The 16,359-nt window shown below is 48.7% G+C and overlaps 1 protein-coding gene across 1 annotated transcript in view; it reads left to right on the plus strand.

The window, feature by feature from the left end:
- Positions 1-16,359, plus strand: part of DNER (delta/notch like EGF repeat containing) — a 397,048-nt gene that overhangs the window by 347,845 nt on the left and 32,844 nt on the right. The window contains exon 11 of the mRNA XM_019503073.1: positions 1,092-1,205. Within this exon, the coding sequence (XP_019358618.1) occupies positions 1,092-1,205 (114 nt within the window). The remainder of the gene's footprint in view (positions 1-1,091; positions 1,206-16,359) is intronic.

A 16,359-nucleotide genomic window follows, 5' to 3' on the forward strand; every position in this document is an offset into this window, starting at 1 on the left:
TAGTGGCCAGAGTGGGGAAGGGGGAGGTGTGGTGAGCATCCAGAGCATGGAGCCAGCGGTATGTGGTGGCCACGGTGCAGCTGGAGGTGTGTGGCAGCCACAGCAAAGCTGATGGTGCACGGCAGCCACAGTGAGGCCTGTACAGTACTGTATGTGGGGGCCCCACAAGGTGCAGAGCCTGGGGCAGTTGCCCCGATTCACACCCCCTTATCCCCCCACCCCCCTGGGATGGCCCTGGCAGCAACATCTATTTTAATGTATGTTTGGATAAAATTGATCCTGTTGTTAATGGATTGATAAACCATATTGCTTCAGAGTTCCCAAGAAAAGGAGACAGGAGGCTTACTAATAAACGCATACATTTTTTTTCATGTTAACTGGAAGCCAGCCTGAAATTAATGACCATTTTTTCCATTGAAGAACATTACAAAACTTACCAAATTGTATTTTGCTATATTACTGGATATTTACAGAAACTCCATGTCTACCAGGGTCTGCAAACAGAAAGGGCATGTGAAGGTTGCACCACTTGGACACCCCAGCTAGGTCTACATGCACTAGCTCTGAAACCAGAGGCAGTGTAGCTATGTTAGCATGGCACTGCACCTGGACTAATTAGCATTGCTAAGAACTAAGTGTTTTAAGCCTGAGTGCAGCACTATGCTAATAGGGCTGATCTATCTTAGGTTATAGAGGTAGAGCATGCAGAGTTAGCTTGGGTATCTCTGCATGCCACTGCTGTGTTCCATGTAGACTAGTACACAAGCTAGCTGGGATGGGGTATCATTGTACAGCTCTGTATTTTGTCATGTAGACAAACACAAACTGGACCCCTGATTGAAGAGCAGTGTTAACCTTTCTTCAGTAATGAAGATATAAGTCTTATCTTGCATTGGATTTAGAAAGGCCTAACTTGATTGATTTCACTGACTTATCTGTGATTTATCTGACTGTCAAAGAGAACGGCTATCAAGCTTTGATGATACTAATCATTGTCCTTGCTTCATATGATAAAGACTTCCCACAAACTGATTTTTTACTGATCAGAAATATATGTAATGTTAACAACACTCATTATTATTTCTTCTTAGGAAGGCACTGTGAACTATACAAAGATCCCTGTGTTAATATTAGCTGTCATAATGGTGGCACATGTAACAGTGAAGGTCTGAATGCTACATGCATTTGTGCACCTGGATTTACAGGTAAGTAATTCTTAAATTACATGGGGTATTATTGTTAGTAACTGTCGAAAAGAATGCAAATGTCAGATATATGCCATCTGATGCTGTGCATCTGCATATTTCTTTCATATGACTTATGAGGTATTTTAAAACAGGCACTTTTACAGAGAAGAAATTATAAACCAGCAATATCCCATTTTGGAATTCTGGGAAATATAATGTGAAATTAAAATTATAATGACATATTAATTGTGAATTACTGTACCTAAAGGTAGCTGTAAATCAAAGCACTAAATATTAGCTGTAACCTCTAAATCCAGATATTATAGCTTAAATCTACATTTAATATAATAGTTTACTGGTTTTGTTTACTAGTCCAAATACCTTGGTTTTTAGGGAAAGCTATTTTATCCTTTTTGGGCTATATACTTTCTGCTTTTCTTTGGGATATTTTGACATGGCTCACTCTTCCAGGTTTTATTTGCTACTTTTGGATGGAAGAGTTCCAGTATGCAAAGATGGGCTGGTCACAGTAATATGTGCTCAAGAGGGCTAATGTAAGCTGAGCAAAAGAAGATTTGATTTTGACCTGAAGCTCAGACAGAGCTTTGGCTTGGAGAATACTGAGCAATCTTGCCTTTGCCCGACAAAGCATTCAAGTATGTGCATAATTTCAAGCATGTGTATAATTTCAATGAAATCCTTGGGATAATCACATACTTAAGAAAAAAACAATACTTAAGTATTCAAATGCTTTGAGGCCTAGAGTGCTTTGTATTTGCAAAACTGAGCCTACACTGAGAAATAAAGAAAGAATATTGGAGATCTATTTTCTACATAATTAGCATACAGTCTCAGAAGGGTAAGAGCATTGTCAAAAAGAGCTACCATATTTTCCTGCATACAACACAACCCCAAATAAAGTATGTAGAAAAAAGATTTTTTCCAGTCATGGATGACTGTGTGGCATAGAGTAAGTGTTCCTGAGCACACAGAGCAGGGGTAGGCAACCCTCGGTGCGGGTGTTAGAGCATGGCACACAAAGCCATTTTCTTGGCACATGTGCCTCAGAGCAGATAGCAGGGAAGGAGTTGGAACTGTGCTGCCACAACAAGGATTGGCCCCTCGTGGCTCCCCTGTAGGGCTGTGCAAAGCTTTGGATCATGATTCGGATTTGGAGATGATTCAGATGGTTCAGAGGCTGGATCTACAAATCTGAATTGAATTGTAGGAAGCTTTTGGCTTTCTGAATTGATTCGGAAAAGATTTGGCCTGCTAGCCCTTGGTGAAGCCACAATGTCTTCCAGCTGTCAAGGAGATAGGTGCAGGAGCTTCTGGTTTCTGTGGCCCTGCATCTCTAGCTGCTGACAGGTAAAACTCGTGACAAACCGTGTCTGTCTTGGAGCATGGGGGGGAGGGAAGTGGGGGGCGTGAAGCTACTGCAGGCCTGGCTGCTAAGCTACTGTGTTACCAATCAATCATGATTCACTCAGGGACCAGCTCAATACACAGTAGCTAGCAAATGTAATGAGTTAACAAGCAAGAATTAACACCTACAAAACCACAGACTAAGGAGAGGAAATAATACAGAGCTGAACTGTTTCTGCTCCAACACAGACACAGGCAGTTGCACAAGCACCCATGTCACGAGTTTTGCCTGTCAGCAGCTAGGGGTGCAGGGCCCCAGACCCCCTGCCACTATCTCCTTGACAGCTGGCAGACTTTGTGGCCTCAGCAGGGGCTAGCAGGCCTGCCGCTTTCACCCTGCTGTGCCTTAACACACACGGTGTCACCCGTGTCACAAGTTCTGCTTGTCTGCAGCTTGAGGTACAGTTTCCCCCAAACCCCTGCACCTATCTCCTTGAAACTTGGCAGGCTTTGTGGCCTCACCAGGGGCTAGGATCCCTGAAGTTTTCACCCCATTGCACCTTAACACACACAGGGTCATCTATGTCACGGGTTTTGCCTGTCAGCAGCTTGAGGCACAATTTCCCCCAAACCTGTGCACCTATCATCTTGAAACTTGGCAGATTTTGTGGCCCCAGCAGGGGCTACTACCCCTGCAGTTTTGACCCCACTGTGGCTTAACACCTGCATGTGACATGAGTTTTGCTTTCAAGAATTTGGGGTGCAGTTACTCCCAAACTCCTGTGCATCTGTGCTAACTATCTCCTTGAAACTTGGCAGGCTTCATGCGCTCAGCAGAGGCTACCATCTCTGAAAGTGTCATCCAAATTGGACAAAAAACAAAAAGTTATAGATATTGATTCCCCATGATACACTGTGGCTGAATCTCCAAATTGGCTCCAAAACTTCGGAGACCATTCGGCCGAATGGAAGCAGGAAACCAATTTGGAGCTCCAAATCAAATTTCTGGCATCCAAATCAGCCAAATCCAAACCCAAATCGAATAGTTCCCTATTCGCACAGGCCTACTCCCCTGCCACCCACCCCTGGCACGTCAATATCTTACAAATCGAGGTTGCGGGTGTTTTTGGCACTCTACCCAAAAACATTGCTGACCCCTGACATACTGTCCAGGAAGTGTGGCATCCCAGGAGATAGTCTGGATACAGCAGGACTTTCCTGGTGTTGGCTGCCTCATACAGACTCCTGGGATGTCACGCTTCCTGAATACTCTATTTCTAGGAGGCTTTACTCTGTCACACAAGGTTAGGCCCCAGACTCTTTCATGGGAAGTAGCAAGATGGTTAGTTCTTTAAGCCATTCTTTACATATGTTCCCATAAATAAAATGTTATTTCCACATCACAAGCCTCATCAAGACTACCAGCAGCTCACTTGCTGTTTCAGACACAAGTTACAGGGCTCAGCCAATAGTTATGGCTGTGAGAGAGTTAACACAAGACTTCCTCCTTCATCTTGCTGAAACAAACAAAAGTGGCAGCCATCTTGACAGCCACATCACAGTGTCTCGAAGCATGTTTCTTTTTATAGTGAAGAAATTGACTTCCCCACTTAAAAAAATACCCCAGTTTGCAAGGTGGGGGTTCTGATTTTTGGTGGAAAAGCTGTCTGTTGTTTGTGATAAAATATGGCAGTTTGAAGCTTTGAGTAACTACTAGAAGGTCCTGATTACTAATGACATAAGCATAATTGCAAGAGTTAGAAAATTAATTTGGGGCTTTTCTATTAGCACAATGGTAGAGTTTTGATCATTTGACATTGATCTATATGAACCTCTCAGGTTCTTTGCAGCATAACTATATTTCTGTCAAGTGATACATTCCAAATCAATGCCAGTGTACCAGAGAGATACAGTGGGTTAATGCTTGTAAACACTGCTGTACATAACTCTTTTTTATGGTTTATCTTACCTTGTGGCTATTTACTTGTAAGTAAAAGCATAAAAAAGGCCTATATCATGATAGGTACATCTTTGAGATATGTTACATTAAAGAAAGAGAGAAGGAGGAAATTCATGAAATCATATGCAATAAGGCAATTTAAAACCATGGTAGAGGTGATGTAAAAACATGATGGAGCCATCCTTCAAAACATCCTTGTTATAGGCACCTGAATAGTATCCTTTTGAAATCTTCCATTAAACATTTTAAGATGTATATACTTGAAACTTCTCAGGAAAAAGTTTAGTAGTAATAGAGTTCAGAGTTTAGCTACTGTACTGAAATGTTATAAAAACTCAACACTCATAAAATGTGCTGACAATAAAATGCTGTCATATGCCATATAATATTTTATCCTAGACTTCCCTGATTTCTTTATTATTGATTTTTTTCCTGCTTATGTTGAAACACTGCAAAACCAAAGTCTTTTGGGCCTTGTTCTTCCCTTAAGAGTTTTATGTAATTTAATTGACTTTGGCAGAGTTATACTTTTGAGTAAGTGGAAGAGGTCCTGGCTCTTGATTCAGTCTTTCTCACTAGTGTATATGATTATAAGGTGTGTGGTGTTTGGAGCTATACTGGGGAAATAGCTGTATAGGCTATAGCAAGTGCTTGTACTGAATGGTTTCTTACACTGGGTGTTTGCTGTCTTCTATGCCAAACTTAAATAATTAACACTTTTTGACATAATTTTTCAGGAGAGAGTACGTAGCATTTTGAAAGCACTTTATCCACTGGTGCATGTTCTAGCATCCCATTTCAACAGGATACACATACCTAGTTGTATATATTAGGAGTTAATAATACTGTATATTGTGATTCCTAACTTTGTTTCTCCTGCCAAAGCTGTATCAGATTTAAAAATTGGTTATTTCCTTGTACATTTTCATAGAAGATGTTCTGGCTTAAAATCACTTACATGTATATTGTCTTTGCAGTCTAATGACATTTGGGCACACGTTACTAAATACGTGTTGATACTGAACAGGGATATTAAATAGTAGTGATACCGAACAGGGATATAAAATAGTAGGTATCAGATTTTGAAATCACATATTGTTACTCCTTCAGATGTGTTTTAATGAATGACTCTATTTGCAAAGGCCAGTTTTACTCAATGTACTTAACAGGTCTACAGGCCTATATTATAGCATTGTAGACTGAGAAATAGGACTCTCAGGACTTCAGAGTGGAGACTAATCAGGGAGGAAAGAAGGAAGAAGGTGCTGTGCTATTCAAGCCTGTAAAAGCATAGACCCAGCAGCAACCACTGTTATTTGTGTAATCTGACCTTGGTGGCATCCTCCTCATGCATTACTTAGTTGTAATATTCCAGAAGCTTCCTGGTGGAAGAGGCTTTAAAATGGAGGCTTCAAGTAGAAGAGCACCCTATGCTTTCACCATCTTGTTGCACATTGGAAGAGAGCCAAATGTGCCTTGATGGTTTAGGGCAGTTATTCTCAACCAGAGTGTTGCAAGATTCTTGACCAGTGAGCCACGGGGTACTGTGCAATGTTAGCACTGTTAGTTTTCCAAATGACTACACATGATTCACAAAATAAACACAGAGAGCACATCCAGACAAGCATACATGTGTGGTATGAGGTGCTGGAGACGCATCTGCAGTGCCTCAAATTGCACATGCCACATATACAGATATTCTCCGCAATGCTAATTTGCAGCATGGCAGGTTTTTTTGACACCAGGAGATCCCAGTGTCAAAAAAACCTGCACCTAAAAAAAGTGGGGTGGTGACTTGGTGGCAGCATATGCCATGTGAAACCGGAGCCTGGCCAGCCAGAGCCATACCCTGGCTGCTGGCCAGGCTCTGCATGTTGGAGTACTGCCGCTGGAACCCTGGGAAGCCGCAAGGACCCCAGGTAAGTCTGTTGGTACCAGCTAAGGTGGTGGCCCCAACCTCCCCTACCCCACCTGGGGCAACTTGCCACATGCCAGAGTGAGCGTGCACGAGTGTTCCCCAGGAACAAGAGCAGTGGCACAACTATGCCACTGCTATTTGTCCCCAGGGTAACACACATCCATGCTCATCTGGACATGCCTAGAGGTTTCATATGGAATCTACACTGTCAAAAACATTCTGGCCTGTTTTAGTCTGTGTTTTTTGCAACAGAATAATTACTCTATTATTTTTCCAGTCAAAAACTGAATGAAAGCTAAGAACTGCATTTACCGAGGGGTGCCTTGAGTTTACCAAGGTGTGCTTTGAATCAAAAACAAACATTTGAGAACCACAGGCTTAGGGGGATGATCCTTGACTTAAATTTAAGAAATTCTGGGTTCAAAGCCTGGATGTGTCCCTTTATTTTTAAGGTTGGTTAAGCACTGGAACAGATTACCTAGAGCAGTGGCTGTCAACCAGGGGTAAGCATAACCTGAGGGGTACTTGAAAGACTTGTAGATAGGGGGTACACAGAACTCTGCGTGTGTGCCTGCATGCAGCCATGGTGCAGCATGCAGGTGGCCAGGAGCACAGCCCATGTGGTTTTATTACTAGAAGGTCTTGCCTGACTAACCTTATCTCCTTCTATGATCAGGTGACACGTTACCTGGACAAGGGAGATGAGGTTGATGTTATTTATCTAGATTTCAAGAAGGCCTTTGACTTGATCTCCTATGATGTCCTCATGACCAAGCTGGGGAACTGTGGCCTCGAGCATCTCATGGGGAACTGGCTCCAGGGTCAGACCCAAAGTGTACTACAAGTTTCCCTCAATTTATGCTGTACATGCGTTCCTGGAGAACGGCACAAAAATTGAATTCACATAAAGTGAACCCACTTTACACTGCAACAACTAGGGATAGGTTCCCATGGCAGTGAGGGAGGAAGGGAGGGAGTGAGGCTGGAACTAGGGAAGGGGTGGAGGAAAGGGCGCCGCTTCTGGGGCTGCACAAGACAACAAAGCAGAGGGAACAGAGTGGCACTCACCCGAGCCCCAGCTGCAGCGGCCCAAGGAACGGCTGGCACCAGCTGCCTGCAGCCACTGGGCTGCACTGTGCTTTGCCTGTCCCCACTCACCTCTGCTCCTGGGCTGCACCATGCTCTGGTGCAGGCAGTTCGTGTTGACTGCTCCCGGGGCCTCTACAGCCAGGGCTGGAGTGAGTGCTGCACTCTGCACCACCCAGGGCTCTGCTTGTCCACACTCTCCCCAGCCCATACTGGAGCGGCCCTGGGAGCAGCTGACACCAACTGCCTGCACCATGCCATGGCGTAGCCCAGGAGCTGGGGTGAGTCCAGGTTTGGGGGGACAGGCAAAGCATGGTGCAGCCCAGCAGCATGCAGCTGGTACTGGCTACTCCCAGGGCTGCTGCTGCCAGGGCTGAGGTGAGTGGGGCCACGATCCTTTCCCCTCCCCCCACAGACATACCTGCTTTGGGGGGGAGGCATCTATGCTGATTGCATAAGAGCGAATTTACCTTGCATATAATGAATTATGGGACTAAATTTGCTCATCACATAAGAGCGAATTCACATATAAAGAACCTGCATAAATCAAGGGAAACCTGTAGTTGATAGGAACAAATCAATGTGGTGCAAGGTTACCAGTGGAGTCCCCCAGGGCTCAGTGCTTGGGCTGGTACTCTTCAATAACTTCATTGATGATCTAGATTTGGGCATCAGATGTGGACTGGCAAAGTTCATAGACGACACTAAATGATGGGAGAAGGTGGTCACGCTACAGGACAGGCTAGGGATACAGGCCGACCTGGACACACTTACAAAGTGGGTGGACCAAAACCTGATGGCATTCAATGTAGAGAACTGCAGGGTACTACACCTTGGGAGAAAAAAACAGCATCATACTTATAGGTTCAGGTACTACTCTTGCTAGCACTATGACCGACAGAGACTTGAGGGTCTTGATTGACCACAAGATGAACATGAGCCACCAATGTGATGCCATGGCCAGCAAACCAAACCAAACTCTGGCATGCATTCAGCAATGCATCTCAAGCAAAACCAGAGATGTTAACCTCCCACTTTACTCGGCCTTAATGAGGCTGCAGTTGGAGTACTGCGTCCAGTTTTGGGTCCCCCACTTCAGGAGGGATGTGGATAAGCTTGAGAAAGTCCAAAGGAGAGCTACCCATATGATCAAAGGCCAAGAGAGCAATCCTTATGAGGAAAGCCTGAAGGACATGGGACTCTTCAGCTTGGTGAAGAGAAGGCTCGGGGGGACTTGGTGGCTGCCTATAAGTATATAAGGGTGGTGCATCAGGATCTGGGAGAACAGTTGTTCACCAGGACTCCCCAAGGTATAACTAGGTCTAATGGCCACAAACTTCTAGAAGGCCAGTTCAAACTCAATATAAGGAAAAACTTCTTTCCAGTCTGAGTGTCCAAGGTCTGGAACAGACACCCCCCAGGGGTGGTACAAGCATCTACTCTGGATGTATTCAAAAGGCATTTGGATGTTTATCTTGCTGGCATCATTTGATCCCTGCAGACTTCCTGCCTCTGGCAGTGGGGCTGGACTCAATGATCTCATGAGGACCCTTCCAGCCTCTAATATCTATGAAATCTATGAAATGTGGAGAGCAGCTGGGTCTGGCTGATAAGTTTGTTGTGGAGGGAGGGAGTGGGGCTGGGGCTGCTGAGCCAGGGCATGGTGCAGCACTATATGTACTGCACTTGCTGCTGCACACCACTGCACACACCACATGCCACCGCTGCATGCACACCAGGAGGGCATGAGGCGTGTGTGTGCCCCCAGATCTGAGGTGGGGTGGGGTGGGACTGGGGCTGCGCTGGGCTCTTCCTGCTGGGGGCTGGTCCAGGTTGTGCTCCAGAGAGGTGGTGGTGGTGCTGGGAGGGGGACTACAGGAGGGGCTGCAGCCACCCCAGTATCTGCCATAGCCCCTCCCCCCAACCCCCCTTCCTAGCACAGCAAAGCACAACACCCCTGCAGGGAATAGCCCAGCACTGTCTTGGCCCCAGCCCACACTGGCGCATAGCCCGGCACGACCATGTGCAGATCTGAGGGCACATGCCCCCCCCATGGCCTCCCAGGGTGCGTGTAGCAGTCAGAGCCAGCACCCCCCAGATAAGCTGCTTGCTTCACCCCAGCTGGGCAGCCCCAGCCCCAGCCCCAGCCCCAGCCCCTCCATCACCACAGGGGCCTACAGGAGCAGGGCTATGGGTTGGGGGCTGCAGCCACTCCAGAATTTGCCAAACCCCTCCAAACCCCCTCCCAGGACCTGCCCCACTTCATGTGCAGATTAGGGTACATGCCACCCCTCCCATGTGGCTCAGTCCCACACTCCACCCCAGCTGTGCAGTGCCTAACCCTGCCGCAGCCCCAGCCCCAGCCCCAGCCCCACTCCCTCTTATGCTGTGGGGGCCTACGGGAATGGTGCTATGGGGGGGCTGCAGCCACTCTAGAATTCACCATAGCCCCCTGAACACCCTTCCAAGCACTGCCACCACCCACCCAGAATGCAGCCTGGTCCAGTCCCCTGCCAGGAAGAGCCCAGCACAGCAGTCTGCAGCAGCAGCCCAACGACAGATGGTGTGGACAGGGATGGTCTGCAAAGTGGGTGGACCAAAACCTGATGCCCTTCAATGTAGAGAAGTGCAGGGGACTACACCTTGGGAGAAAACAACAGCATCATACTTATAGGCTTGTCAGTACTACTCTTGCTAGCACCATGACTGACAGAGGCACTACTTCACTGTCAGGGTGGCTAGGAGCTGGAACCAACTTCCAAGGGAAGTGATGCTTGCTCCTACCCTGGGGGTCTTCAAAAGGAGGCTAGACAGCCACCTAGCTGGGATCATTTGGCCCATGGCAGGGGGTCAGACTAGACGATCTGCTTAGGTCCCTTCCAACTCTACCAACCAACTATGGTCCTGCCTTGAGTAGTAAGTGGGACTAGATGACATCTTGAGGTTCCTTCAAGTCCCATTATCTGTAATCCTATGATCTAGTGATCAAGGGGCACATCTACACAAGATGCTTTACTGTGCCTTAGCCTAATTTACTGCACAATATGGGCACGTCTATACATTTGCATACTTACTGCACAGTAAAAGTGGCTAATTGTGACTAAATTTGATGCCTGCAAATGCAGGGATTAAATTTAGTCATGATTAGTTAAAGCACAGTAGCACACATGTAGATGTGACCTGGCACTAACTTCAGTGTTAGGGCTGCCAAGCCACTAGGGGGCTACCCTGAGCCCTGCCCCAGGGCTCCTGGCTGGGAGCTCTTCCTGCCTTGGGGCTGGGCTGCTCTCTGGCAGGCCCTACCTGTAGACTGTAAAAGCCTGTGGCCATTTTGTGCCCTGGGGCACACACCACAATCAGCCTGAGAGATCATGTTGTCTGACCAGGAGTACTGCAGGCCCCATGTGCCCCCTGGATAGTATGCAGGCAGCCTCTACCAGTCCTGTCCCCTAGCCAGAGCTGCTGCTTGTCTGCAGGTGAGTGTTGTAAATGCCTGCATCCTGCAGCACCCCCAGCCCAGCCCTGAGATCCCCCAGGACTGCTTGCTGGCTGTCTCTGGCAGCAGGGCCAACACACGCTATCTGCTGCTTACTCCCAGCAGCGTCTCCTGTGTTAGCAGGTGCTGTGCACATTTGCCTCGGCCATGTGGCTCCCAGTCCCTGGCTGTGTCCCTCTGCTGAATGCTCCCAAGTGCTGTTTGGGCTCCTGTGCAGCTGTCATTCTGTGGCCGATCCTAGACAGCCAGTGCAGGACACAGTTTTCTCCTCATTAAGGCCCAGCCGTACCCACATCCTCACACCTGTGCTGTCCACCCATCTCCCAGCTGGACCTGGTGGAGATTTGCAACCTCATGATGCTCTGGGGTGATGCAGAGGCAGTTTGCACAGAGTGGGCACTTGAATGCCCACATTTATGAGGCCGTCAGGTGGCATGTAAGAGGGAGGGTGCTCCTAGATGGTGTGGCAGTACTGCATAAAGGTCAAGGCCTTGCGGACACAGTGGGTGGCCATGACTGACCACAGTACTCAGTCTGGTTGTTCCCATAAGACCATACCCTCCATGCAGCAGCTAACTCAGATTTTAGTGCCCCGGGATCCAAGCTGCATCCCTGTAGTCAGGTGCAGCTAGTTGCCATAGTTGATGGGAAGGCCTGTGCTGAACCACCAGCCTCACCAACCCTGGCCACATGGTAAGTCCTGCATTGGGGGGAGGATCTGCCAGCCCACACCCCTGCCTAGGACCCTGTCCCCCTCCCTGGCTGGCATGGCTGCTCTCCCCTGGCCCCGGGTTCTCCCCCTACAAAGCATGCAGAGAGGCGGGCCACAGCTTGAAACTTTATTTAGCAGTTCGTGTCCCTACAGTTGGGTGGCCACGGGCCTCTCACACCCCGAGAAAGGCATTGGTAGTGTTGGCGATGTCCTCCTCAGCAGCAGGGGGGCAAAGACATGTAGCACTGCCCCAGGTAGCCCTCCAGGCAGTAATGGAGGTTGCAGGGCAGGCTGGACTTGCCCCGTGGGCCATTGTAGCTCAGGGTCCCAAACCAGGAGTGAAGGTGTGTCCGGGGCACCAGGAGGATCATTATCAGCAGGGTATAGTGGCTTTGGCACCCCTCAGCCTGCACAAACAGCTCATCACACGGCACCTGGGGCACATGCAGCAGTCGTGCAGAGTGGAGATGGCCTAAAGGCACCTGCCTGGAGTGGCCCCCAGTGTGGAGGTTGGGGCCATGGCCAGCCCCTGTCCCTGGTTGTCCTCGAGCCCTTCACATCACAAGCCCAGGCACTGTGCGCTGGGCAGCAGTGGGGGAGCATTAGGCCTGTGGAGAGGGGATGGTGGGTTAGGAAGCCATGGGAGCAGGTACTGCCAGCAGCCTGGCTTGGCCCATGCTGGGAAGAGGGCAGGGGAGGCAGGTTGCCTGAGGCCAGCACCCAGTGTCCTGCTATCCCCAGGGGAGCAAGCAGGGATAGGGGGCTTAGCTGGCGGCCACCTGGGCCAGGGCCTGCCTGGCCAGACTTACCATGGTCCCTGGGCACCTGTGTACAGCCAACCCCTGTTCTGAGACTAGGCACCACACAGCAAACTTTCACAAAATGCTTCTGTCTCTTGTCTCGCCAACATCTGGATGTGGGGTATAGCTACAGCCCCAGTGGGGATGCAGCCTCCATCGTGCCACAACCCACCACCAGATGCTGCTGCATGTGCCGGCTGTGCCAGCAGCAGGAACACACTTGAACCTGCTTGCTCCAGCAGCTGGTGAAGCTGGCTGAGGGGCAGGAGGCATGAGCTATGTCCTGGTGGGTGGAGAACATTGCCTAGGAGAGGGTGTTTTGGGCCAGTGTCCTGGCTGTGAAGTGGGAGCACCTGTGGGTTCTGTACTAGCACATTGCCATGGACTGCTGGGCAGCGGAGCCTGTGGACACTGACTGTCAGGTCCTGGACACTGTCTTGGGCCTGGCTGTCACGTACGTGCACCTACTGCACAACCCCCGTTGCTGGCCCTGCAGGCCTCCCGGTAGCCAGCCCCTGCCCTGGGTCCCCTGCCACCCACCTGGGCCCAGCCTCACCGCTCACCCTGAGACCGTGCATCCAAAGACCCAGAGGTTCCAGGTGCAGCACTGGCCACCATCACCCAGGGATGAATTTGACACCAACTTCAGTCTCTGCAGTCCCCATACTGGCAGGGGAATAGCCCAAGGCTGGGGTACAGGCTCCCCAGGGTCTGCCTTCTAGGTTCCCCTATCCAACAGCGCCCTGGTTTGGCATTCAGACAGAGACTGAGACTGTTGTATATAGTTTTCGCTTTGGGGAGAGGGTTTTTCATTGTTGATAGTTGGGGAGGGTGGTAGAGGGGCTCTATTTGTTAGGGAGGGGCTCTATTTGTTGGGGAGGGATTGGGGAGTGGGATCTGTGTGTTGGGGAGGCAGGGGCAAGAGGGCTCTATATGATGAGGGGTGAAGGGGGAGGGACAGGAGTGGAGGTTATGAGGGGAATTAAGCTGTTTGTTTCAACCTCCCATCTCAGAGGAAAGGCAGCAAAAGGGCATAGTAGCCCCCTTGGCTCTTCAGGGAACTAGCAGACCTCCTGCATCTGAAAAGAAAGGCCTACAAAGGATGGAGGACAGGATCCACCTCCAAGGAGGAATATTCTGCAGAGAGCAAACCAGTAAAGCCAAGGCTGCAACTGAACTCCAACTGGCTTCAAGTATCAAGGGCAATAAAATGCTTTTTTGGATATGTGGGGAGCTGGAGGAAAAGCAAGGGCAACATTGGACCCCTGCTAAACCAGATGGGACAGTTGACTACCGACGTCCAGGAAAAAGCCAACTTGCTAAATGGGTATTTTTCGTTGGTCTTTCACCAGACCCAAGGGATGCCCCTGCCCATTACGGGTTGGGAAGGCCTGGGTGAGGGAGATTCCTTACCCTCCATCAGTGCTGACCTTGTGAAGAAACACCTTGAGAGGCTGGATACCTTCAAATCAGCCAGCCCTTACAGCTTACACCCCAGAGTATGTAAGGATCCTTGCTGACTTCCTGCCCCTGGGGCAGGGGGCTGGACTCAATCCTCCAGGGTCCCTTCCAGCCCAAATGTCTATAAAATCTATGAAATCTATGTTGAATAATATAGGACAGAGCTTTGAGGGACCCCACTGGTCACAGCACACAACGACAATTGACTTCCATCAACCACCACCCTCTGGGTCTGACCACAGAGCCAATTCCCCAGCCAGTGGACTGTGGTGATGCCGAGGATGCAGTTGGCCAGTTTTACTAAAAGGTAATCATGGGATACCAGATTGAAGTCTTTTTTAAAGTCAATATATATGACATCAGTTTCTTCCCCCTTGTCCAGGTGATAGGTCACCTGGTCATAAAAGGAAATAAGATTGGTCAAGCAAGACCTTCCCACAACAAACCCATGCTGACTATCCCTCAGGATTTTGCCGCTGGCCAGTCTGTTGAGAATGGTCTCTTTGATAATCTTTTCTAGGATCTTCCCCGGGATAGAGGTCAGGCTGATGGGCCAGTAGTTTGCTGGATCCACTTTCCTCCCTTTCTTGAAAACAGGCACCACATTGGCCTTATTCCAGTCTTCGGGCACTTCACCAGAGCACGAAGAATTCTCAAAGTTCTATGCCAGGGGCTGAGCTATGAAGCTTGCCAGCTCTTTAAGTATTGCATCTAGTTTTGAGCTATACAATTCAAAAAAGATGTGAAGTTTGAGAGAGTCCAGAGGAGAGCCACGTGCATGATCAGAAGTCAGGAAAACAGACCTTATGATGAGAGGCTGAGAGCTATGGGACTCTTCAGCCTGAAAAAGCACTGGCTCAGGGGTGATCTGGTGGTCACCTATAAGTTTATCAGGGATGCTCATCTGGATCTGGGGAAATATCTGTTCACCAGAGCGCCCCAAAGGATGACAAGGTCGAACGGTCACAAACTCCTCCATGACCATTTCAGGCTGGACATAAGGAAGAGCTTCTTTACTGTCTGAGCCCCCAAGGTTTGGAATAAGCTGACTCCAGAGGTGGTTCAAGCACCTACTTTGAACGCCTTCAAGAGACATTTGGATGTTTATCTTGCTGGGATCCTATGACCCCTGTTGATTTCCTGCCCCTGGAGCAGGGGGCTGGACTTGAAGATCCTTTGAGGTCCCTTCCAGCCCTAAAGTTTTTGAAATCTGTGAAATCTATTAAACTTATGATTGTTTTATCTCTCAGGGGTTTTTTCCTTCAAAGTGATTACCCCATTAATAAAAAGGCAGTTTTACAAATAGTCTAGTTAACAGGCAATCAACTTCAAGTCTTTTGTACCGACATAAATGACTATACAAAAGATAGGGCTTTAAACTAAGATCACCAGGGGACAGGGAAACACTGACTGGAACATGCTTGAGGACTGGCACACAAGTAGGCTCCAAAGTTGGGGACACTAGGAAAGCCACTCTTGCAAGAGCTGAAGAAATGGTTCTCCCTCAGTGTGACAGGAAATCAAGGGTCTCAGTTGGAGGACTCAGGTGCCTGTACACTAATGCCAGGAGCATGGGAAACAAGCAGGAGGAGCTAACCCTCTCACTCTCCAGTGTGCATTATGATCTAGTGGAGATTATGGAGACCTGGTGGGACTTCTCACATGATTGGAACGTAGCCATAGAGGGCTACACTATGCACAGAAGGGACTGAGTAGGGAAGAAACGTGGAGGTGTAGCTGTCTATGTGAGGGGAGCAGTACGTCTCCTTGGAGGCCAGCATTGGCTCCAAAGAACAATTTGAAACCTGTGAGTTAAACTAATGGTGGGGAGGGAGGCAGTGAGAGAGACCTAACTGTGTAGGTGTATACTACAGACCACCAAGCCAGGGGGAGGAGCTCGATCTGGAGTTCTCTCAAGAACTGACAGAGGCCGTGCATGCATGGGACATGATTGTCATGGATTACTTCAGTTACCCAGAAATCTCTTGTGAGGAATACTCAACTAAGTCAGATTGGTTGCACTGCTTCCTGACCTGTATTGAAGAAATCTACCTGACTCAGGAAGTGCATGGGCCACCCAGCGGTAACACTGTCTTAGACTTGGTCTTGGCCAAAGGAGATAATTTTGTGAGCAACTTGAATATACAGGGTAGCCTGGGTGACAGAGACCACAAAACCATCACATTCACTGTCTGTCACAAGGCAGGCAAATCAGCTAGCAGGATTGAAGTTTTAGACTTCAGAAAAGTGAATTTCAACAGGCTTAGGGCAATAGTAAGGGGAAGCACTGCAGAACCAGGGACTGAACATGAAGGGAGTGCATGAACAGTGGTTGTTCTTAGTTTCATAGTTTCTAGGGTCGGAAGGGACCTGA

This window comes from Gavialis gangeticus, unplaced genomic scaffold (genome assembly GCF_001723915.1).
Source record: "Gavialis gangeticus isolate Ggan-Ray unplaced genomic scaffold, GavGan_comp1, whole genome shotgun sequence".
NCBI lineage: Eukaryota > Metazoa > Chordata > Crocodylia > Gavialidae > Gavialis > Gavialis gangeticus.